The sequence below is a fragment of the Manacus candei genome, unplaced genomic scaffold (genome assembly GCF_025592945.1).
Source record: "Manacus candei isolate 608988 ecotype Guabito, Panama unplaced genomic scaffold, ASM2559294v1 h1tg000023l, whole genome shotgun sequence".
Classification (NCBI taxonomy): Eukaryota; Metazoa; Chordata; class Aves; order Passeriformes; family Pipridae; genus Manacus; species Manacus candei.
In genome coordinates this window covers 11,729,548-11,755,240 of record NW_026138071.1, presented here as the reverse complement: position 1 = coordinate 11,755,240, position 25,693 = coordinate 11,729,548, and the positions used below count along the sequence as shown (strand labels likewise).

The following is a 25,693-nucleotide window of genomic DNA, read 5'->3' as shown; positions in this document are numbered from 1 at the left end:
AGTTCAGGAAGCAGTAGGAGCAGACAGATTTTGTTCGCCCCTATCAGTGACCTTGTGCTTGTCATGTGACACTGCACAAGCCATTTTACCTTAGTTATGCCTCAGCCCTCTACCAAGAATTAATGATATTGAATTTGACTCTGTGACCTACACACCCACTGTAAAAGTTCTAAACAAATTTTTTATATTTGGACAAAACAAAAATTAAGAAGATAAATGGCAATTTATTTCCAATTTAATGCTTCACAGATTTGAACTGGTTACATTCATCTACTTTCTGCCACTTGCCATTTCCCTTTCAACTGCAACATACAGTAAACCTAAGAGCAAAGGCAAAACGTACTGCTGATATGTGGCATTTCCCAGAATTCTCCATAGGATGCCTTAATAGTAATTGGATGTTGTCTCTTCTAGGATAAGGTATACTTTCATAAATGGTGGTAATCCATGCTTGAATATTGACTACAAAGAGACCACTGGTTTGTACTTCGGCTTCAACACTCCCTTCCCTGAATTTCAGATGTTAGCCTCCTTAAACTTTTATTTACTGATTTTATTAAGTCCTTCCAATAAAGTTAAGTTAAACTGTAGTTTAAAAAATAAAAAAGTATATTTTTGACAATAGCCTTCCTATGCAAAAGTTTTTTATTCTTTTCATATTTCCTTATTCTAATAATCTATTGGACGTACTTAATCCTTAAACATGTACTTAACAGTTGGACTCAATGATCTTAAAGGTCTTTTCCTACCTAAATAATTGTATGATTCTCTGTATATTGAATTAAAAAAACAAACCCGCAATGTTAACAGATACACACGGAGTCACTTGAGCTGAATTTGAACATTCAATAGTGAGGACTCCTCTTAAGGGGAAACAGAATTTCTACTATACATCATAACTTAGGTGTATATGTCAAGAGCAGAACAGCTCCTACTCAAAAATTAACAAAACTCAGTAGATATCAAAATTGCCACACAGATCCCAAAGAGGATATTCTGTTTGTTGTCAGTGAAGTAGTAAAGTGATACTTGTTTTGTTTGTCCTCATTTTAAAATAAATGTATAGTTATAAATAATCAAGCCAGAGACCAGAGGTCTGTACTAACCCCTATTCTGGAACATACACTGTCTATTAGCAAGATGAACCAGGTTCAGTTGTTCCTTTCACAAAGAAAAAGAAATTTAGGTTTTTAGACAGTTTTGATTTTAGTAATGAAAAATTTAGTTCTTTAATATTCACAATTATACTATATACTGCCTCTATTGAAGTTGCTGCATTACAGCAGTTATTATCTTCATATATGACCTCTTCTTATGCAAGATTGTAATTTAATTTGAATTTCAGAGTTTAAATTGCAGCAATCTTTCACCCTTAGGCACTCAGTTCAACTTCAAGTATTGAGCTGCCCCCTTAAGCAAAGAGATGAAGGTCAAATAAAGGACACTTTTCCTTCAGTAGAAATACTTAATAGTTTTTGCTCAGCTCTTGTATCTTTAATGAATAGCTGACTGATAAGGTAAAAAGACAGGGGACACAGATAAAGCTGTCAACCCAGAACAAAAATTTCTGTTCAATGCCATCTTTTGTAGATAAGGCAGAAACATTATTTTAGAATAAACAGTAGACCAGCTATGATTTACCATCCTGAGAATCATCACAAATGCAGCCTCATTTACATAATAATTTAAGTACATATATTTTTCTAACATACCTTTGTGCAATGGTTGAGGCATGGTTAAAATCTGGATAAGCAAAAGGGACGAGACATCTCTGTAAAGCACAGGAACTTCTGGCAGCTCTTCACTTACCAGCCTGGAAATAAAACCAAAAGAAAATCACTTCTGATACTATAAACCCATTTTCATATTTTATTTTAAATAGTATTACATTTGAGATCAAGCTTATAGAAGCCAAGTACCTGACAATTTGCTAAGTGATCTCAATATTAAAACCATTTAATGTTACTCATGAGGAAGTTATCACTTGGGCACCTGATTCTTATTACAGTGTTTTAAAACTTTTCAAAACTGCCTGAACTCCTTATGTCTATGTAGAGTGTCAAGGAACACTCAAACAATTTAATTGATTTACAAAAGTATGGCATTTTACAAATAAATATATATATCCATGCTGTAACAATAATGAATCCTCAAATTGCTTTTAATGTTACAAGGACTGTGCCTCCTGGAAAAGAGAGACCTTAGAAAACATACTGATTTCCTTCATGTAAAGAAATGAAGGTTCAAGAAGCCATGACAGGGATTATGCAATTTTACACACAGTCTTTATTAAAAACCCCATATGGCTAGAAGGACAGCAAATAAGCACAGAGATACTGCAAACTTTTGAACCATCCAGATTCACTGAATGACATAACATCACCTTGCAGTCCCATACTTAACGGCAGAAAATGCTTGCAGATAGGAGAGAGAGTAGTTTTCTAGCTTTGTGTAGCACTATCCAACAAAATTCCAAACAACATTATTCTTCAGGTTCAACAACTGAGTCAAATGGCAAAAAAATCAAATGGTTAAAAATCATTCTCCCCTCTTTAACTAATATGGAGTGTAATGGAGATCTTGAGCAGGAGCTGCTGGTACAACATGGTACACATTCTCCCTTGTCACCTTTCCCCTTCTGCAACACGTGAGACAGAAAGAGCTGTTTGGGCTCTTGTTCCCATTTGCAAACAGTGCTGGTTGCTGGTTATCTGTGCTACAGGAGCTGTACTGTGCAGTCCTAGTCCAACTCACTTAAATCTCCCATGCAAAACAGAGTCCTCTACAGCTTCTCACGGATAGACAGCAATGGTGCAAAGGAAAGCATCACAGGCTGTGAGTTCCTTCTGCCCCGTGACTGAAATGCTGTCCTTCTGGAAGGGCATTTTCTATCGCTCCTTGGGCTTTTTCATCTTTCTTTCCTCCTCTTTTGTCGTTCTTCTCACTGGTCAGAAACTGCAGGAAAAACAATTCTACCCCTCCTGGTAGCAGCTTCCCCTATTTAGGGCAGCCATAGGCCTCTACGCCATGTGGCACTTCACTGAGCCCTCCACAAAAACCACCTGAGAACGTCAGGAAATCAAAATATATCCACCTGCTACAGTTTCAAGATTAGCTTCATGCTTTGGTACATGAATTGGTATAGCAATTTTAACTGTCTTGCAGGTAAACCACAACTGATGAAGTGCTCGATAGTTGTATTGAAAATATAAATACATCCTTATTAAGATCTACCCCCAAAAGCACAGCCTCACTCTCCTCCATTTGGTTGTTCTGCAAGACACCATGAACCACAGGTTCCCAGGGAGGCTTTCTTAAATCCTGTAGCAAGTGCCCAATTTCTGTACAAACAGAATCTGGTGGAGGAAAGAAACATACAGCAAGACAGTCAAGCTCTCCTCCGTCTCAGCTCTGCCCTTTCAGAGCACAGCTGGTTAACCACTGTTGTGTCCAATTATGGCCTCTCTTCCAAGAGCACCAAATCCTTTCTCTGATCCAACTCTCATCCAGCTGGCACAGACTACTCCTTCAGCTGAGTTGATGCCTCTGTGAAAGCACCAACTCTCCCTTGGTGCCATCCATCACACACAGGGCACAAACTGAGCTCCTGCAGACCACATACTGGAAAAGGTTGCCCACATGTGGTGGGATGTGGGTGCATACACAGGATCCTTAGCACTCTCTAACAGCTTTGGGGACTCAACCAGTTAATCATCTCTGAGGCACATAAACATGATGCTACTTTTGGAAGGAGACCCTCTCTACACAGTTACCTACATCATGAAGACTCAGACTTCTCTCTACATAAGGCACCACCAGGAGTCATCTGTGATATGAATTTAAACACACAGAAGCAGTCATACAAGAGGAGGATTAGAAGAACACTTTTGGTCGTATCTTTATGATTCTCTGTATATTGAATTAAAAAAACAAACCTGCAATGTTAACAGATAGACACAGAGTCACTAGAGCTGAATTTGAACATTCAATAGTGAGGACTGAACTCCTCTTAAGGCTGACTGGTCTTCTAAAATGAAGTCACAGAAAACATGGTCTCACTGGTCCTTTTGAATTAATGAACCCAAACAGCTATAGAATAAACACCATCTATAACCCTTTTGCTATAATCAGTCATTTAATACAATTATTGTTTCAAAACTCTGTAATATACATAAATATACATATTTATATATGTGAGCCTCCTAAACAAAAAAAAAATATTCTAAAAATCAGTATATTGAATTCTAAAGAAGACAAAGGGGGTAAAAATTTGTATCATACTACCAAGTCTCATTTTCAAAATGATACATGCCAAGAAGATGCTTATCTTACTATGTCCCTCTGGTCCTACTTTTGCTTACAGCTAGTTCTATTTTATGATCTATGACACTGAAAAACTACCTTCATTATGTAATGACTTTAAAACCATGGATACCCCTTAAATTACTTCTCACCTTTAATTCTTAATTAATATATAAATTTGGGGGGAAATTTAATTTGGAATAACATTAAAAAAAACCCTACTCCCTCTGGTAAGATCCTCTTTCTGACAGAGGTATCAACATCAATATCATTTAACGGTTGTGTAACAATTAGGTCAAATACCAGTTCTGTCAAAATTAGGAAATATATATACAGAATACCATGATTGACTGGCAACATCACAAATAAATGAACTCATTTTCACATGCAGGACCAAGGGAATTATTTTTCTAATTTATTCAGTTCATATGAATTGAGAAGCAAAGCTACATTAAATGTCAGGGGTTTAGATAAGCAGCTTTCGTTTACATCAAGTGCTGCAGCACATGAAGCACTTAAAAACTGCTCTGTCATTCCTTAAGAGCCTAAGCAAGTTCTTCATTATGACACTGAAACTAAATTTATAAAATGTGTTTAGAAATGTGTTTTGTGGAAATTGTCCATTCTGTTAATCCCCAGTGCATATGTAAAAGCTTGATAAATCTGACTTCACAAAAAATTGTGGCACAGAAGCACTGAATAAAAAGAAAGTAAGTACAATTGCAGACAGGACCAAAGAAATACAAAATGATTCAAATGTATAACAGTTGTATGCTGTATCCATTTAAAAAAGGGAGGTGGAAGTGAAAATAAACTACACAGTGCAATATAAAACATGTACTAAAATAAAAAATGCATTGCTCTGCTTTCTCTATGGAACTGACCTCTCCTCCAGCCCAAGGTAATTGGGCTGTACCTCTCTTCTATGCCAGTGCCAGAGCTGCCTATCAGCTGCCAGCTGAGCAACTCTGCCTCTGTGTTCTCCATCGTCCTCCAGAGAGATGTTATGCAGGAATCACTTCTTTGGGAATGGATATAGAGGAATGGAAAACTGTTCTACTCTGAAGCAAGCAGCATCTTGCTAATGGCCATTCCTTACATATATGTTCCTCATTCCCTCTTCTCTCAACCAGAGACACTTAAAAGTATCTGGCTGATGCTAACTCCAACTAATTATAAAGTTAGAAATTCAATAAATAAAGTTTTGAGCCTCACACCGCTTCAAACTGTCAGATACAGAAAATCTGAGACACAGGGATACAGATACACCTAAACAAAGGCTTCATCGACCAAAGCAAATCTATATTTTCTTCAGAATTCACAGGATTTCTGCAGCCTGCAGAAAGGTCAAACTAATACACAGCTTCTGATGCTCACTGTAAGTAGAATTCTACTATTTATTCTGGCTTCACTCTAGGATCTAATCACGATTTCAGATTTGCTCTTCCTTGTATCTCAGCAGATTTTACAGTAGGTCAGATTTTCTCATTGCACATTCACTGCTAGTACTAACATTAGGCATCTCCCATTCTCTTTTACCACTGTGCCCCTGGCAGTCCCTTGTCACCTATTCCAAATTCATTCAAATTAACCTTTTTAAAACATGGATTAATTGCTTGACTTTGCTCATGATGCAGCCTGCCCAAGCTACATCAGCACAGATGAAGCAGATGGTGAGCTCCAGTATAGGGGAAGGAAGAAGCAGCCAAGAGCAAGTACTCCCAAAACTGGCACTACTGTCAAAACCTACGTACTATAACACACGTCCTGAGAGACTGCTGTTTCGGGCAGGATTTGTGTTTGTATTGAACAGATCACACAGGTCCTGTTGCAGCATGTGTATGTATATACCACCTCTTGCAACCTTAACTAAACCCCATTGACTCCTCTTCATAAAAACTGTGAGTTTTTTCCCCATTTCCCAACAGTTTCTGTGATGGAGATGTGACTTAAGAGGTTCCTACGCAGAGCTGCTCATTCCTATCCCTGAGCTGCAGTTTGTTGCCCCAGTATGACACTACAAACAATCACTGAAGCGATCTAGCTTAGAGTGAAACATCAGCAAAACACTGCAGTAAAAATAACCCAGCATTTCAGTTTATCCTACAGTTCCCCCTCCAAGTGCTTCCATTGCAAAGATCCTTAATGTTTTACTGAATCATTCTATGCTGACATATTTTGTCTGTCAAAACAGACACGAAAACTTCAGCCTTCATAGAGAGTCAAATTTTTTAAAAATGTGTATTCTTTTATTTCATGTTTGTTGTTCCTAAAACTCTGGCTAGTTGGACTAGTCCATTAAATTCACATCTGAGTTTAGTAATTATTGCCTCCAGCTGCTGCTTCCCTGCCCCCTGCCAGAAGCTATTATTCTCCCCTTGCACCACAATAATTGTTTATTTGATCACCACTGAAACCAGACCTATCCCTAGAAGAACAATTTGCTTAAATATGGCCTGTGGGACCAAGTGTACATCAAATTTTGCAACATGAACTCCATAGGGGAAATAATCCACTACACCATTCACAGTTCAGACTTAGCTTTATCTTTTCCCCTCTCTTCTTTCAAACAGTACACATTATTTAGGTCCTTTTTGATAAGGTATCTCTTTGCTCAAGATTTCCTTATTTCTATTTTACCTTGCTGTGGCTGCATGAGCTCCTCCTTATCTTTCCTTTCAGTTGCCATTTTCAGCTACAGGAAGATCTAGGTACAGCTGTAAAAGACACTGGACAAAACCAGTGGCCTTGGGAAGTACAGTGGAACAATTCTGTGAGTCTTTACAAGTTACTTTGTTTAGTTCTACCAGATACATGAAATCTAAGGCATTACTTATGAAGAATGATAGCTGGGTTGTCGAAAATTAAGATAAAAATTGTGAGTTCTGCACCTGGGTGGTTTTAACTGTAAATATTGATGTATATTTAAATAAAAGAGCTACAATTAAATAAGGGTGAAAAGATAATGGCACTTGCATTCCAGAGATTTTTGCAGGTTGGGGGTTTTGTTGTTTGTTTGTTTAGTTTTGAAAATTATCTTTTAAAATAAATGAAGATGGAACTAGCTTCTCTGGAAAACTACTTTCAACTGAAATACTAATTTCAGGTCGAAAATTAAACAGAAAAATATAGCATGTTGGTTTAAAGTTATTTTGCTTCTGTGACTTTCCTGAGGTTAAATTGTTTGGAATCATAGTAACGTAGTCATAACATAGATCTTTTCCTCTCAGACTTTTTTTTCTTAACAAGTTTTTGCCTGAAGTATCATGCCAGTCAGGCTGATGATTTAGAGGGTTAGCTTCAAAACAGCAGTGACATCCACATCTAAAATCTGCAGTGACTATTTCTCCACTGTCCTCTTAAGCTTCTTCAGTTTACTGCAGCATGTCACCTTCTAAGTGCTCTGAGCACTCTTCCCTGTACCTGAAAAAATTTGCTATTCTGTATTTCTCAAAAGGCTGTGTGACTCTAAAAAGTGTGCAATTAGACCATACACACCAATCCTATGAATGCCATCTTCAAGTGAAACTACCGCTTCAAACTTCTACAATATAATTACAGATATTCATTTTATGCTCTAATTTATGCATTAAAAACATGTCCTCAAATTGTCTCCTTTGAAGCATTCTGGGGCCTGCAGACTAAGGCAGGAAAAATATTCCAAGGAGTGAGCAAAAACATTCCAGCTCGACTGCATCTGTGCATCTCAAAAGTAAACTATTACATGGTAAAATGGATGATATCTCAGTTGTAGCTTCCTGCAGGACTTTGTGCCAAACCAGTATCATCAAGTCTACCAAGAAATATTGAAAACCAATGCAGAAAACATGAGAACTGCTCAAATGCATTCCCAACATGCAACACTCCCTGCCAAGAAGCCATTCAGTCTACAGTACCATCAAATTATTCATAATATTGCCCAACGAAATTTAACTTGCAGCAATCTAGCCTTGATATGACCAATGCACAGTGAATTCCATCAAGTCTGTAAGTCCCCTCTGTTAAGAGCTGCTTCCAAAGCCAGCAAGCTCTTAAAATGCCAAAATGAGAAGTGCACGATCAGTCCCACAGCTATTCTGTCAACAGCCTATCAACATGATCTTAATTTTGCCTCATATAACTCAGTCAACCATCCACAAAATTTATTAACTTTGCCCCATTGCTCAATCTAGGTCAGGTCTCAATCAGAATCACATGAAAACAGATCCCCAAAGCAGTGTGAATACATGCTGAATAGCATAGGTTTCAGGTTATGAAATCCTTAAGGCTTTGTTCTGCTAATGGTTCATAAACTAACCTGTTAATATAGTTTAATTACTGCAATAATCTGATGTTCATTGCAAAAAGAAACCCGGGCCCAAGAGGACAAACAGTAAAATCTCAAACCAGAAGCAAGAACAGTTGTTTTAATAATTTCCCCCAATTTGCAATTAGGATTGTGGCATCATTCGTATAGATCAGTTTTGGAAATCACATGACACTTTCCACCTCAGGCTTCCAGAAACACACTGACAAACATGCAGATGGACAGGCACCAAAAAGTCAGTCTTTTGACATTACTGCAAGCTACAAAGTGTAGAGCTTAGTGCGAAGAAGATGCTTAAGGTGCCAAGAGCAAAAACAAAAACAATCTACTGTTTTCCTCTTATGAGGAAAAACAATCTGGTTTTGGGCAAGAAACCTTTCTTCTCATCGTCAATGTAGAATCTGAAAAGTGATGGGTCTTAAGTCAAGTAGGAAGATGAGTCCTTGCAGAACACATATACATTGTTCCATTTATTATACTGCTAATCCTTGTACACCTGTGTAAGTAAGGTGATGCCTTAAAGCAAACTTAGGTAATTAACTTGTTTAAAATAATAAGCAAGATGAAAATTTTTGGCTTAAAATAGAATTATTTCTCACATATAATATGCCTACTTACATTATTTCTGTAGCAGCTATTAATCATTGCTCACCTTTCAATAAACTATTTCTCAGCTTAATCTCAATGTACATTTTGTGTAGCATCCATATCAAGAACAGCAGTGCACTTATCAACTTACCCAGTAATATTTAATTTGCATGTGCTTAAGCTTGCAAGAGGTGTATTTAAAATTCAACTCAAAACTGGTATCTGTCAGATTCTTATGTAAAAGAAATTGGAAAGTTTACTTTTACAAATTCATACACAAAATTTTTAGATGTTAAGTTCAGCAGCCTACCTCACAGAGAATTTAAATTAAGACAGAAAGTTACCCAAAGTGCCTCTGTAAGGATGTTTCTTTCACCAGGTAAAACTGATATTGGGTAAATTAAAATACTTGCTCTGAATTTTTATCCTGCATCGGCTGGGTTAGTTTTCTCCAGGGATTGTATGCAGAGTCTATACTGTAGAGGCGCATGTGCATGGCCAATACGTGGAACAGCTGATCTGAAAGGTGAAGACAAATTGCTGATTATTATATACAATGATACAAAGTATTTCACATTAAATTGCCATCATGTATTTCAAGATTCTGAAAAGTCTGTCATCTCATTTCAAGTAAGCTGCTACTCTCATAAGCATATTTTTATTATGTAATTATTTGTTTTTAAAATAAGATTTTGAAGAGAAGTAAGATTTCAGTAGAAGGCAGTGACCATAGGCATGCATAAGGAAAAATGCCCTTTTTTTTCTCTCCTGAAATTCTGAGACAGAGAAAGGCCATTTAGAAAGCTTTGGCCAGATCTCAGTTGTTTTGGTGCTCCACACACCTAATTTCAGGCCTTCTAAAAAAATCCTGTTTCATATGCTCTTAAGTTGCTAAGGTTACATGCTCACTTCACTTCCCTCTCCAGTTTGTGCCAGAAGCCATGATTTCCTAATCACTTCTTCTAAACGGAGCCTGATATACTTTTATCGCACAGCTTTTATTTCCCTCTCCCACAATTAAGTTCTGTGCACAACATATTTGAAATTAACCCAAAGCTGCTAGAAGTTACAGCCTACAGTAGGATCACTTCAGCTCTTCGTTCTTAAAAGGTTATTATTATTCCTTGTGCCTTCTTTTGATTATTTTGTAGGAAACTTCTGGATGAGGTGAAAAACCAAACCCAACAAACGTCTGACCACACATCAAGGATGCTAAAGTAGCGAGTCTTTATAACATCAGAGATTTGTCCTTACAACCTGCAGGCAAAGTTTATTGATATTCACTAATTCAAAACCTTCTGTACAGCCACTGTATCAAAAACATAATTTACAAAACACTTGCAGAATTTTTCAAACAAAGGATGCATAATTATTCATGGAGGTTTACTGCAGTATCTTCTATTAAAATGCACAGTTTTCATTTCTCTATGGATCATATGATCAAGACAAATAAAGACAACTTCTAATCTTTTCTTCCCTTAAGCAATCCAAGAAGGCAAGCACCATCTATGTTGACAGCATTTTCAGAGATGTATATGCAATAAGAAACACAGAATGGTTTGAGTTGGAAGAGACCTTTAAAGGTCATCTGGTCCAAGCACCCTGCAATGAGCAGACATCTTCAACTACATCAGGACCATTAGTGACTCAGACTTCACTTCTTTTTCTGTGTTTATAATACAGTTACAGTTTGGAGAAAACACATCTTTTTTTAACTTTATAAGTTTATATTTCAATATTTTAAAATATCATCATTTCCCACCATTTTGCTCAATATTTTTCCTCCTGTGACACTCTGTCTTGCTATTTGCTGCCATGCCTGTTTCTCCTGTTCACTTTTCTGGGACCCTGCTTCCTTCCTCCCTTTTATTTTAACTTTTTCCCCTAGCATCCTGACAACATCTTTCCCCTCCACCCCTCTTATTCTTTCAATTGATCCCTTTGCCGCTTTCTCTCTTAATCTCTCTCCTTTCTCTCTACAACGCACTTGCTCAACCTACAGACTCACTGGTCCTCTTTTTAAAGTAGAAATAGCAGCTATTAATTTATTTTCCATAAATAGACAATTACTCAGAGGTATGCAATGGCCAAAAGAGTCGCATGATGAAGTCAGCTGACTGCCAGAGCCTCAGGGCTGTAATTAGCTCCTGGGGTTTGTAAAATAATTGGAGATGTAGATGGCATTGGAATTGATAGCTGTCACCTGCTTTCTGAATAAAAACAGTCAATGAGGACAAAATAAGTCATCTATTCTCCTGGCAAGAGATTCTTAGCAAAACACTGCTTTGCTGATAGAGATCAAACCCCTGAAAATACAGTTATATTTTATCAAAATAAAAAAAAAAAAAATCAAGCAGGTTTTATTTGGAAGGAAACTCATGAAAGTATCTGTTCCTTCCCTCTTGCCTGTTCACTAAAAGGAATGGGTTTTTTATTCTCAACTGATTCTTGCCTCAAACAGAAATGAGCAACTGTGCAAAATAAAAAAATAAATAAATTAATAATTCTTCATTAATTGTATTAATTAATCCTCTGCTCCTTCAACAGCTTTCTTTGAGCTCTTACTAATACGAAATTAGGCAGGCAAGCATCAAATCCTAGCACTGGAGAATTTATTTGTTAGTCTCCAAGTGTGTAACATTTACGGCATCGAGACGCACTGTAACGCTGACTGACTGTGCCCAGCAAAATGCCGTTCAGCTGCTGGGTAAGACGGTACTTTCTGTCTGCGATTCCACAGCTCTGGCTCCTCCACAAGGCCGCACGATGGGCACGGGAAGGTCCCCGGGCGGGCATCGGTCCCAGTGCCCCTCATGGGGCGGCGCTGCCCCTGCGGCACCGCAGCAGTGTGGGGAGCACACATCAAGGTGTCTCTGTTCTACACCACAGTGACTCCAGTCACCTTACCTCCCACCTGCTGTGACTATGAGTCACTGGAGAAACAGCAGGGAAACACCAGAGCACTGGAAATTGAGAACTGGCAGCTTGGTTTACGCCAAGCTTACGTGCTCACCACGTCCTTATGCCTGAGGGAGTAGTAGAAACCTGCCTTGGGCCAAAGGAAGACCAGAGGGTCTTTCCTGTGTATTTGTGAGAATGCATAATTCCAAAACATAAACACAAAATACAGTCTGCCCTCTCGTTTTCTTATACACTACTTGGAACCTTTAGAATACATGTAATTATTGTTTTTTGAAAAGTATCAGCAAAACATTACCATGACAATGGCCCACAATCAACAACCTTGCCCAGACTTGTGAAGAATGGCATGCAAGGCCATAACCCCACCAGGCACCCCAAGCTGCTCTGCCACTCACAGTCCATCTTCCATTCTCTCCAGGAGAGCCCACCTTTGTAAGGGGGAAAGGCAGGGCCTGGCTGTAGCTCAGTCACCAAAAGAACATTTTTAAGTGAATTTTGTAGGAAGAATAATTTCAGAAAGTGCAGCAGCAACAACATTAAGGAATGAAAATTATGAAGTCACAACAAAACAAGAACTACAGGTATTATGATAACAAATCTTGAGAAGTAAATGGGGAAAAAAATTGAATATGATCCTCCTCTCCTCATAAATTCATAATACTTTAGACAGGCTGCATCCAGTTAATCTGAATTAAAAAAAAAATCACACCATTTGGATGCACAGTATAACTTATTGCAAGTTAACCTACCATGACAGAGGAGCAATAAACTCAACTGGAATCGGTACTTTCAAAAGAGCAGCTCAAAGGATAAGATGCTGCCTTTGCACTGGGTGGGAAGTTGTAAGAGAAAGCATTCTAATGCTGCTCCTCTCATAAAAAACAGAGATAAATGGGTATTTTGTCTACATAAACACATTGCCTGCACTAGCACCTGCAGATGCATTCTTTACTATTTTTAATATTAAAGCACCTTCATTTTACAGATGTTGACAAATCTCTCAAAAAAAATATTCTGCTTTGCCAAAGTGCACAAAGCAGGAGTCTACAAAGGCAATTCCACAACCCTTTTCAGGTCTAGTGTGGTATGCACAGCGTAAAAGATGACCAAACTCAGAGAGATGAACATATAGCGATTTGAAAGATGAACGGCAGACCTTTCAAAAATGTTGTGCTGAACTAACAAAAATGAGTGATTCAGGAAGTTGCATGCAGTTGTAAGTTTTGGTCTCACTAGTAATCTTGGTCTTGGTCTTTGCCAAAGCGATCCCAAATTTCTGCTTAAGTTTTGCTGCCTTTTTTCCTGGTCTCTTGACTGTAAACTAAATTCTCAAATTACCAGAGCTGAAACAAGATAATGTTTTCTGTTATTAATGCCAATTCCACAATGTACAGCAATGTGCTGTAATAATGATAATAAATAACTAAGGAATTAGCTGACTTTCTGTTTATTCCCCAATCTCTGTTTTAGGAGGACGTAAAGAACACATACTGCTGTCATGGAAATCTCTATTTTGCTATTTTGATCCAGACTTCTCTTTTTACATTGTATAAATTTACAATGCAAAAAGATCACAAAACACTGACACAGTAGTTCTCTGCAAGTAGAATCGAGAACATCCTTGTCTCAACTGTGAAGATCTTACCAGACTAGAGATGCGACACCCTTCTTCTCCCCCTGAAGTTTCCTGGTACTATAAAGAAGAATGTCAATGATAACAAAAGCCACTTGATACAGCCAGATGGGACTTGATTGTTAATAAAGAGATTGAGGAATTTTTTCCTCCCTGTACGGATTTATATAGTCCACTTAGCAACAGCAGCTGCAAAGACCTGCTGACAGCATTGCTGATGATCATTTATCTCTGATCCAGTAATTTGAATCAGTGAATAAAAAAAATGTGAAGGTCAGGAAAAGCCCATTAAGGCATTAAGACACGATAGTCTTTACAAAATCTCTAGTCTTAATTGCTGATGAAGCAGCTAATTATCCTTGACATGAAACTTGCCAGTGTATGAAATGAACTTTGACAATAGAGTTCTAACAGTACTTATCTATGCTTCTCCCACAGTAGATATTAATGGCATACCAAAGTCTTTAGAAAATACTTAAGGATTACCTGTTGGTGAGAAAAACTGCTTTTTCAAAGTTAGCATGAATGGGCACCAAGGATCTGCAGATTGACAGCTCCTAACTGACACCCTTCCCCCCCAATAAACATAAACAACTCTCTCCCTACTTCCCCCCCCCCCAAAAAAAGCAAAAGAAAACCTAAAAGAAACCTCAAAACCCGCAGCACCAAAAGCCCAACCAACCATGGGAATCCATTGTAGAGGCATTCCTGAAAACTTCTTTTATTCTTTTTATTTTCAGTAGTTGCAGAGAGCTGGGTAGGAATCTTTGCAACCATATTCACATTAACAGATTACAAGAAAGAAACAGGTGGAATATAACGAATCATAAAAGAATTAGGTTTTTCTTCCTACAGAAATAACCAATACTAAGCGGTTGCAAGGGTCACTGACCATATTGATAAAATGGAGACAGCCATCACCCTCAACACAGTTGGAAAATTTGATAGAGAGGGAGCATGAACAACTTAGAAAATCCTTAATGTCACAGTGAGTTTCTGTGCTCACCCAAACACATACTGAACAGTGATTAAACTGATATTAACATCATAATGCAGATACAGCCTTCAAATGAACAAGACAAAAAAACCTGACCAACTAAACCAACCAACCGACCAACACAACTCCCATGGAACAATACTGTATCTCCATGGTTAGAACCACCATTCTAGAAGTTACAAAGGCGCTGGCCATTTTATTGTGGGAGAGTTTAAATAAGTCTTAAATAATTTTTTTTCTGTCTTGTAAATTAATGTCCTTTCCAATTAATGCAGTTGATGCTGCAATGCCAGACTGCTATCTGTGGGAAGTATAAGGATAAGGAGCTCATTTACACAGAAACTGAAGCCAGAGGACAAGAGGATAGAATATTTAATCCTTCCCAAAACCCCTAATCTGATCCTTATCACAAAGGGGAAAAGGGGAAAAAAAAGAAAGAAAACAGCCAGAAAGAAAGAAAAGAACTATTTAAAAGTTAAAAGGAAGAAATTACTAGATTGTAAACTCATTTATAGGTAACTTTTAAATTTTGTGGAACTGTTCATCAACTCTTGCAAGATTACCAGAGTAATGATGGCAGAGGCAAACACACACAAATTAAAGAGAGGTCACAAAATCACAGAATGTTAAGGAGTTGGAATAGACCTTAAAGATCATTTAGTCCCAAACCCTGCCACCATGGGCAGGGACACCTCCCACTAGACCAGGTTGTTCATGGCCTTATACAAAAATTGTACAGAGAAGTCATAATTATTCAGCCTTAATGCTGTGTTCTGAACCCATTCTATAAATACAGCACAATACAAGGAGCACAACAGATCTCTTACACTTTATAAAACAGGGAAATAAGACCTGTACAATTTTTACATATCATAATTATCTCCTAAATTCAAGAGAATTTTCAAGGCCATAGACTCTTAACACTGTATTGTAGTCCTTAAAACAGGACTCAATTTTTAAGTAATAAGTAATAGGACTCTATTTGCATTTTTTTGGTTGCACACACACACACACACACACACACACAAATTTTAAACCTTGAAATGGCAATTTTACAGCCAAATTTTCTTCACCATTCTTCTCACACAGACTTGGTCACTGACACTAACAGCTACATTAATCATTCTTAAATTTACTTCCCAAGAGCAGCTGCCCTCCTGGTGCAATCTAATAAAACAGCTCTTGACCTATTTGTTCCCACCATCTTCCCTGACGTTTGCTGCTGTAACAGCTCACCTGGGACAACATATTCTGTTTTCCACAATATCTAATCGCCAAACTTTACAGTTGTTACAAGACTAATACAGAGTGGTATGCTTAATCACAAGAGAAACACTCCAGTATCTCACATATGAAAAACAAAAGTGGGCTATACTTTGGGTTACTTCTGCTGAACCTGAGTGACGCTTAAAAACAAAAGCAGTTTCAATACTGTGCAAGCAAGATTTCAACAAAACAATATTCAAGTCCTAGATGGGGTATGGATTTTTAAAATCATTCTTTCCTCATTGCATAAGACAATGAAGAAGTTGAAGAAGGTACATTTTAAGTGAAACTTTAAAAACACGATTACCTCTTGGAAAAATAAATGAGTATGGAAAAATGATAAAATCGACTACAGAACACGCATATATAGAACTGCCATTTTTTTATCTTTTAAATGCAACCATATGGAAGAGGCAATGAAGGAAACACACAATTATATAATGGTTTAGTGAAAAAAACCCCTGTTTTATATATATATAACTAACTCTGATCCCACTAGTCATATTTAGCCTAAAGCCAAAATATAAATATAATAATAATAAATGAAAATACTGTACAGGTCTGTTCTAGGAGAACTGCATTACCTTACATTAAAAAACAAGGCTATTTTAGTGCAAGATTAAATATGACTAGCTTGCTACATAACAATTTTATAAAGTACCAATACAGAACATAAACAGCATGTGAACATTTCAACAATGAACAGATGACATTCATGTCTCCAAGCTGCTTAATGCAAAACCACATCTATATACATGGCAGAGATCTCCTCATTTTGAAAAACTATCAACAAGATAAAAATATGACCTTGCAGATTACAGGACACTTCTCTGTACTCATTCTTCTAAACTCTAAAATGTCAAGAAATTGTATGATCAGTAAAGCCATGTGAAAACAGGGATACACTCATTACGTGTAACATCATTATAAACTTTTTCAGTTTCAAGAAGTGAAAGCTTTTAAGCTAAAATCTCCACCTTAAACTACTCATCATCATGTTCCAAATAATATGGTTGTGAAATGGGTAAACACATTAGCAAGTTGCTAAAATTTAGAAAGAAAATGTCCATCTTTCTAGGTGAACATACAATTAAAAATATATCATAACGCAAGTAGAAATCATCTGTAGAACCTTGGTTTATTAAATGCTTCAAATTTGGAAACAGTGATCTGGAGATGTTCTTTTAATACACACTTTTTAGGTACTTTGGTCTTCTGAGAAAGGGATGTAATGATGGGGAAAGACAATGTGCAGTACAGTTAAAACTACTTTTCAAAACTACAACACATGAATGAAATTACTTGAACTACATTCCTGGCAGTAACAGAAGGCTTTTGTCCTAGAGAAGATGTGGACAACAGAGCACCTGATGACGCTTCTTTGGTGGCTTCTCACCTCAAACGATGAGGAAAAGCATCCCCCACAAATCATGTACTAAAAGGCAGAGGTGGGCCTAAGCTTTCTGACATTTTTATTACTGAATCTGCTGCTATTGCTACAGGAGCTTGACTTAAACAAATACTAGTAGTAGCTGTATTCTCAGGCTCTGTTTTTCCTGACAAAAGAAAATGTCCATTTCAGTAAAAGATTAAAATATTTTCTGTTAAGAAAAAAAAACCCCTTCTGTCTGCTTCATTTGACAAATATTAAAGGTTTCAGAACAACGAAGATTTGAGTGTTTCTACAAAGGAAAATCTGCAAAACTTTCCTGCCAGTGGAGGAACTAGGCAAGTTAAAAACATGGGACATCATAGCTGCATTTTTCTAAGTGTACGATCAAGTCTACATTAGCATTCAGAAAAACAAATTTCTTTACTATTCCTAGCAACAGCCAGGGTAAAACAAAGCTTTCCTCTTCACCCTTAAAATACTTCTAGTTTTACTCATGAAAACGTGAACATATTAAAAAATATTACATGGATATTATGACAATTGATTTCTAAATAGATTATATTCACAAGACACGAACAGCTCTAATGAATAATTTGTGCAAATTAGTTTTCAGATTTTTTTAAACAGAAATAAAAAAAACAAAGACTACTTGTGGTAGGAAAAACAGGTTTTTTTTAAAAGGAAAAAGTTGACATAATTTAGAAAATGTTAGAAAGAACTAGACATTTTCATTCAATATTCTAATAACTTATATTCCATTTAATAACATGAAACTTACTTAAACATGATCTTTTCCCAGCTGTGCTTGCACCTCCTGAACACAAATTTCCTCCTCGATGGACCAGTTCAAGTTCCAAGTTTGTTCTGTAAGAAAAACATAACAGTGTTGAACAGAACAGCATTATTGAACCTTCTACAGACATGAATGAGTCATGACAAACTCCCAGCATACACTTAATAAAAGCATACTGTGAACTAATCTTTAGCATGAGATACTGCCAAAAAACATCTCAGAATAAAACAAGCCTTATGAAGATGTTGCCATATGTGGTTATAAGTACTGTATTATTGGCATTGAGTTGTGACTGAAGAATTAAAAAAATTTTAATTCTGAGGCATTTTTCTGTATGCACACACAGCTCCTTGATAATAGGGGACTTTATGTGCTAATTGGAAAATACACAGATTGGTTAAATTTCAGTTCATCAAATACATCTAAAAGAGTGTTCTCTTTACTGGCAGGGCTTCTGTTTTGCTTTAAACAGACAGTACAATGGATATGGCATCAACTAACCAAGTATGAATACAGTCTAAATTATAATGAAAGCACTGACCTTTATAGATAAGTTAGTTAATAAAAGCCTGGGAGGTTAATTCTGAATCAAATACTGGCATTCACTGCAGCTCATCAGTATGGAACAGGAGTTGTGTCACTAAATCTCTGCACGTCCCAATGATGCTTTCTTTCTTAGTATTATTGTAATCTGATACTTAGGCACAAATTGTTTAGGCCAAATTTGATAACTTTGTTTAATTTTGGAATTGGATGCTTTAGTACTGCATTATCTTTTGCCCCCAAGATTTGGAGCAAACAATTTATGTTATATTCTCTCAGAGCTTGTTTTAATAAGTCAACATACATTTCTTCAGTTAAAATAAAGGAATACAATTCTATTACTCTGAAATGTTATTTTGCTAATTCAATCCAAACTGCAAAGTTCACTCTTAACATATTTTGTCCTTTAACAAAAAATCAAACAATTTTAGGTTTAATATAATAACTGAATATATATTGAAATCTATTCTAGAATTTTAGGAACATAGCATATCTAAGCTAAGAACACACACCCCTACACACGTATATTTAAGAAGAAACTACAGGATGACTATTTTATTCATAAATTATTTTTTAAGAATTTCAGCTCTATGAACTTGAAAGAATAACACACTTTTGATATGCAATGTTTGTTAAGATACTTTCATATGTTTTTAAAATAGCAACATTTCTGAATATTACTATTCCTAAGTTTGCAGCTTATGCCATCCATTTCTGAAGGAATGCTTTAATCCTCTCTACTCAGAAAAGGCAATTTAACATTGATAATGTGCCTGCTCAGAGCTCCATCTGGTTGCTGCTGATAAGGGCATCTGTGTGACAGGGGAATTTTCCACTCTTCAGGCGATTTGTAGTGCTCACTGAACTTCTAAAAATCTACCAGCAAGGAAGCAGGGACAGGGATTTCATATTAGTGGACAAAATAGCAACTGTAGATCAGCATGTGCTAGTTCATCATGGGAATATAAAGAAAACCAGTATGTTTATTTCTACAAACCTTCTGATAACTAATTCCTAGAACAAAATTAATAGCAGTCTTCCATTAAAACCAAGATACTTAAGATTTAAATCAAAAAGACTACCTGAATATCTAAGAATAATTTTCTAGATCTAGAATTTTAAATTTTCCTTTCACCGAGAAACATGTACAACTTTACAAAACAAACCTCAGGGACAATTCTGAAAAAAACCTCTTGTTGATACATAGAAGGCATCATATAGCACTTCTTGCTACAGGGAATATAAGGAGAGTTATTTTTGGAAACATATACTCCTTTCACACATATCATACCAGCTCGCACCTCCCACCCTTCTTCATTGCCCCCAGCTTCTCAAAGACAACACCTTTCAGCTCAGCTTTCTTGGAAATGTATTAACCTTTTCCTTCAATACATCTTTTTCAAGACATACCTGAACTTTGGCTTACAAGTGCACAGTAGATAAAGCACCTTCTGTGAAAATGAACACTTACCTATCATAAAATATCCTAAATCAGGCACAGACCTCAATCATATTTGAAGGAGACTAGTGTATCTCCTCCCTAATTTCAGCTCCCTTCTGTCTTGAGGACCTGAGCACCCTCTGCCCTTTACTGAAGAAAAGTAATGAAGAAAAACTGGGGGCATCTGATAGAAGTGTGGAACACAGAGCGGTCTCAGAAAGCCTTCTTTGCTATCTCAGCCTTCTCAACGTGAAGAGGAGATAGAAAATCCATGTGAGTGACTGTTTCCCCTATCTAAAAATCTTTGCGTCATTCACTGGAGCAACAAATTTTGTAGAACACTGGCTTTATCTTCCTCACTCACAGAAAAAAACCCTGAGAAGATGGATTTTGCTCAGTTGTCCAGACTCATGAGTAAAAACAGACCTACTTCATCCCTTCTTGTGGGCTTGTATTAGAGAAACATTGGAGTGGGGAGGGTGATTGCATCTTTCTCAGAATTCACACAAGGACAGAGTAGGGGGAAGTAAAAATACAAAGCCCTTTCCAGAAAGGGAACATATTTGGATGGACCCCCTCTTCCTATTATGACAGAAAAAGCATATTAAGTGCTACCATTTTTCCCACTTCACTTTACAAACACAACATATATACGGAAAAAATACAGATACTGAGGTACAGACTGGAAGGAAAGAACACAGGACTCTTACGTTAATCTATACATAGCTGACAGAAATGGGTCCCTTCCAATTCAGGATATTCTATGATTCCATCTTGGCATAGCCAAGAAAAGCACGAGACCTACAGCTATGCAATACAGAAACAATCCTCCAAGATACTGCCACAAATGACAGTCACCAACGCTATGAATGTGGAACTATTAAAAATAAAGCTAGGCACATGTGAATTTGTGAATAATACACTGCACTACTCTCAAAAATGTCAGCAAAGCCAAGAAGGGAGGCATATGAAAAGGGTACAAATTTAACAAGGTAAGACTGTAGGCAAGACTGCAGCAGGAGATAGCCAAGGAGCTCTTCCAGCTGTGCATGCAAATCAGGATGCCAAGACCCAGAATGCTAGCAAAACAGACAGGGGCTAGCCCTCCCACTAAGTGGTAGAGAATTCCTTTGTAATTTCTTTTTCTCTGCTACCAGTGACATCTGTCCGGGTAAGCAAAAACTAAGAAAAGTAAGTTTCTGTTTTCCTGAAGCAGAAAGGATAAGCTACAGCAAACTGGCTACATCTCGTTTCACCAGCAGTATTCCCATTCCAGCATGCAGAAATCCACTTCAAAGCTGGCCTCCAGCTGTAAACTAGCATCTTTTAAGACAGCAGATGATGTCGTTTTCTGATTGAAAATGGAACACAACTTATAAGAAGATTAAGAGTGTTTAATTCACTTGCAAATATATAGAGTCAATAAAAATATCACTGCATTCAAATGCTTATTTAAACAGGGGCTGCTTATCATCTTGACCACTTTATCTGTATGTTAAATACCAGGAAAAACTGAATAACAGATGTAGATGGTCTGACCAAAACCAATTAAGAGCTTCAGAACACATGAAACTAGAAATACACAAAGTTACTGGTTGGTAAGGAACAGAGGGTTATCATTACCTCAGAAAGAACTGGATGGAAATAAGAAAGAAACAGGATGAATGATAGGAATAACTTCCAGAAGGTAAGTTACTTCAGTACATAATTTTGTAAGCAATTTTAATTGTGGACAGTTCATTGTTTGAATATTTAAAATTAAACAACACATACTAAAATCATGCAAAGAAAACTCTTTCAGTTTGGAGGACAACCAGTTGACTTACATATTTATTTCCATAAATACAGTCTGCAAGATTGTATTAAAATGCCTTTTTAAAAGTTGAAATTTTTTTTAACCTGTAGTTCTTATGCAATTATCAAGTAGTAGAAGCACATAAATCTGGATTGTGCAGAAATTAACCACTTTGTAGTTGATCTGCCAGCCACCCTCATAAGTGATCTTATGAGTTATGGTAATGATACAGAAAGGTTGGATCCAACACCTGAAATCCTTCAGTCATGGATAAATGGAAAATTGCTGACACCAGTCTAACCTAACAAGAAGAGGTCACAATGAGTACAAGTGGTATATCCTAATCACAGCAGTGAAATTTCTCTCCCCAGCAGTGCAAGCAGCAATGAAATGCTGCTCTGGTTTGAAGTATTTTTAACTCTTGGAATGAAAAAAATCTTGGGCTCCATGTGTAAATATAAAAATAATATAGAGAGACATTTAAAAATATGTTTAGCTAACATTTTAAAGATTATATAACATTACACCCAGAAATGTACTGTAACACTATTTTTGCACCTTAAATGGCATGGTTACATATTTTTATATGCAAAACATTAATTTTGAGTCCTTTGTATTTCTGGAAGGGTATAAAATAAGTTAAAAAATTCTTGAAGAATACAGATATTTCTTTTAATACAATTATACAATAATCTAAGCTGGAAGAAGATTCTGGAGATTAGATGGTCTAATCTTCTGTCAAAAACTGACCCTTAGATTTGATTACTCAGAATCCTGCCAAGCCAAGTCTTGAGTATTTCCACTGCTTATATACTAAAGACAGTCAGCAATCAGAGTTTATGAAAGTGCAATAGAAAAATGCTCCTGGATGGTATCCCTTGTGTGCTTGCAGCTTCTCTGCAGTCAGCACCTACCCTGAAGGTCTCAGTGAGTCTGAGTTTGGAAAACTATTTGCTTAATGAGTATTTCAACTTCTTATGGGAAAACCTTCCACTATAGTAACTCTGAAAAGATTAACTATTCAGGGTATCTTAACATTAATGGTATAGATGGAAGGGAGGACTGTTAGATTTTCTTGGAGACTGTGACACTGACAGTTCTAAAACTGCAATCAAACTTCACAAAGAAAATGCTGGTGGTTTCAACACTTTTTCTAGAAGTCTACTCACATGAAGAGAGATTCCTGGTTGCTGATGCAGAAAAAGATCCTTCTGTGACTCCCACTTAAGTAAATAAAACTAATGTTTTGGGAAAAAAATTTAAAACACCCTCTGATATAAAACCTAGCAATATGGCAGTGATACAGAAATAATCTCATTCTGCTAAAGTAAGGTAGGAGAGAGTTGATAATTTTGGAAAGAAAGGTAGAGAAAGAAATTCAACATAAAAGTTTGATATATGGAAAGCAAAACCCTGAATGAAGAAGAACACTAAATAAGCACATGACACATTGTTCTCCAGGTTTTATGCCACTGCTGCACATACTAAAAATTAGAACTAAGAGGCACATCATTTTGCATATGCCTGCATATGACCAGAAAACATAACCTTGATGTACTAAGTATTCAAAAAGTACTTTCTGGAGAGGATGAAATATTTTCTTTTTTTTTTGAAGAAGAAGAAAACTATCTGGCAACTAAGAACATTAGTGAGAAATACAAAAGAAAAAAAAAAAAACAAAAAGAAAAACATACCCACCTGGCTACAGAATACATGAACAGGAAATCGTTGTCAGGTGATCCAGGACTCTTACTATAATCTGTATACTTCTTCTGTGTGGTACTTTTTATATCTTTCATTACAGATTCCATTTCTTTACTGAGATTGGTTTCAGACTATGAACAAAGACATGAGAGAATATTACTTAATTTTACCTCAACAAATGCAGTAGTTGATTGCAAAGTGTAGCACTTTCATATCTGTAAAACACATTTGCAGGTTATGAAAAAATATGCATTAAAAGCCAGTATTCTGTCTCACAGAAGTGTTAAAATATTCTGCAAAGTTATTTTGATCTGTTCTGAATATAAAAACATAACTGCTTTGTCCAACTCCTAAGTTCAAGAATCTCACTGTTTGTGTTCTTTTAAAGTATATTTGCACTGTACAAGTACGAAAAATAACACAAAGCATCTCCAAGGTTGGAAGGTTAACAAAATTTAATTTATTCTGCCTTTCAGATGATCTCATGAAGCTTTGTAACACATAAGCATCTGTAAACTGCTCTTTCTGTAAAACAAATAATCCATACCTTAAGAAGTTCTTAACAGGTATTGTTTAAATAGCTTCCAGTTACAAGAATATTGTTGGTTTTATATTGTAAAGAAATGACAAATTAATTTTATACTACACGACTCCATTTTATGTAAATCGCTATGGAAAAAAAGAAAATGTACTCCATAAAAAATTATATTAATCACATTTTGTCACAGTTTTTCAATTGTTTATTTTTAGTAGGTAATGCAGTAAGTACTTTAAATATTTAAAATTTCTTTATGTGAAAAAAATGGTATGCTGTCTTCCATATCAGAAAAGAATGAACTTTCCCAGGTTCCCAAGTTTTTAAAAGGTCACAAATGCAATATAATGTAAAAACTGAAAGGTAGAGGCAAATTAACAAGGATCTTTCTGCCTTACACTGATGCTTACTGGGAAAGTTCCCAGCTGTTCTTGAAGATCTTCCACCTCTTGTACAAGGTCTTGCATACACTTGTTACTATGACTTTGCCAAACGCTTCTCTCCACGTTGTTTCCAGGATAACAAGGAAGAACACTGTTAGCAAACTGCCTACAGAGGGGACAGGTAAATTCTCCTTTGTCCACTGAAAAACCCTGGAGGACTTGGTCATTCTAAAAGAAAATAAAGAACATGTAACTGAAATTTGCAGAAGATTACAGTTGTTTTATTTTGATATTTCAAATGTATAGCTAATTCTAAGTCTAAAACCAAAAACCTGTAAAGAAAGGGTTATTATAATAGTTCCTCACTTTACTGACAAAGATCTTTACTAGAGACTGTCTTACAATCCTCCAACTCAACCTTCCTAATTTTTAAGTATTCTTCATTGTCAACAATATCCCCATAATAAACTAGAAAGACCTCAACGGAGTGTTTTGAACCTTTCATGAGTGTTGTCTCTTTCTAGCTATTTCCATAAAGTCTGAGACTCCAAGTACAGGCTTAAAAAAAACCTAATAAAATAGCCACTGTAGGGCAGCATGAGAAAAATCCTGATTATTTCTTGTATCACATGAAGGATCAAAAAAATGGACGCAGAAGTATGTGTCTGGGAAGTGAGGACACTTCCTCAGTATTCATGTCACTAGCAAGCAACCTTGCTTCTGTGTCAGGAGTTGCCTCCATGGTTTCCCATTCCTGGGAGAACTGCTAAGTAAACAGTGACTGTAATGTAACCTTCATGCAATCAGCCCAGAATGCTGAGGCTTTTACATACCTTACTGGATGGTCACCTCTGATCGTATTATGTAAAAATAAATGTTTTATCCAGATGAAAACAAGTCTATATAAATTATTTTGGTAATAAGAATGCTAGGAAATATTCAAAATTATTATGCACACATCTAGGTAGTAGTAAAACATGCTAAGATCAGAAGTTCACTTAAATAATTTAGAAATGTTCAACAATGAGGTGGAGTAACAGTTTATTTCAAGTTTAATAGAGAATCCATCAAAAAAGTGACTTCCGAGTTTAT

At 36.4% G+C, this 25,693-nt stretch overlaps 1 protein-coding gene across 7 annotated transcripts in view; it reads right to left on the bottom strand.

Moving 5' to 3' along the window:
- Positions 1 to 25,693, bottom strand: part of UBR3 (ubiquitin protein ligase E3 component n-recognin 3) — a 105,936-nt gene that overhangs the window by 14,724 nt on the left and 65,519 nt on the right. For 5 of the 7 annotated variants that reach the window (XM_051787334.1, XM_051787336.1, XM_051787338.1 and 2 more), the window contains 5 exons: positions 24,617 to 24,829; positions 23,678 to 23,814; positions 18,186 to 18,271; positions 9,610 to 9,715; positions 1,713 to 1,813 (listed from right to left, as the gene is read on the bottom strand). In XM_051787334.1, coding sequence (XP_051643294.1) covers positions 1,713 to 1,813; positions 9,610 to 9,715; positions 18,186 to 18,271; positions 23,678 to 23,814; positions 24,617 to 24,829 — 643 coding nt within the window. The remainder of the gene's footprint in view (positions 1 to 1,712; positions 1,814 to 9,609; positions 9,716 to 18,185; positions 18,272 to 23,677; positions 23,815 to 24,616; positions 24,830 to 25,693) is intronic. The other 2 variants (XM_051787335.1, XM_051787337.1) reach the window with 1 other exon arrangement.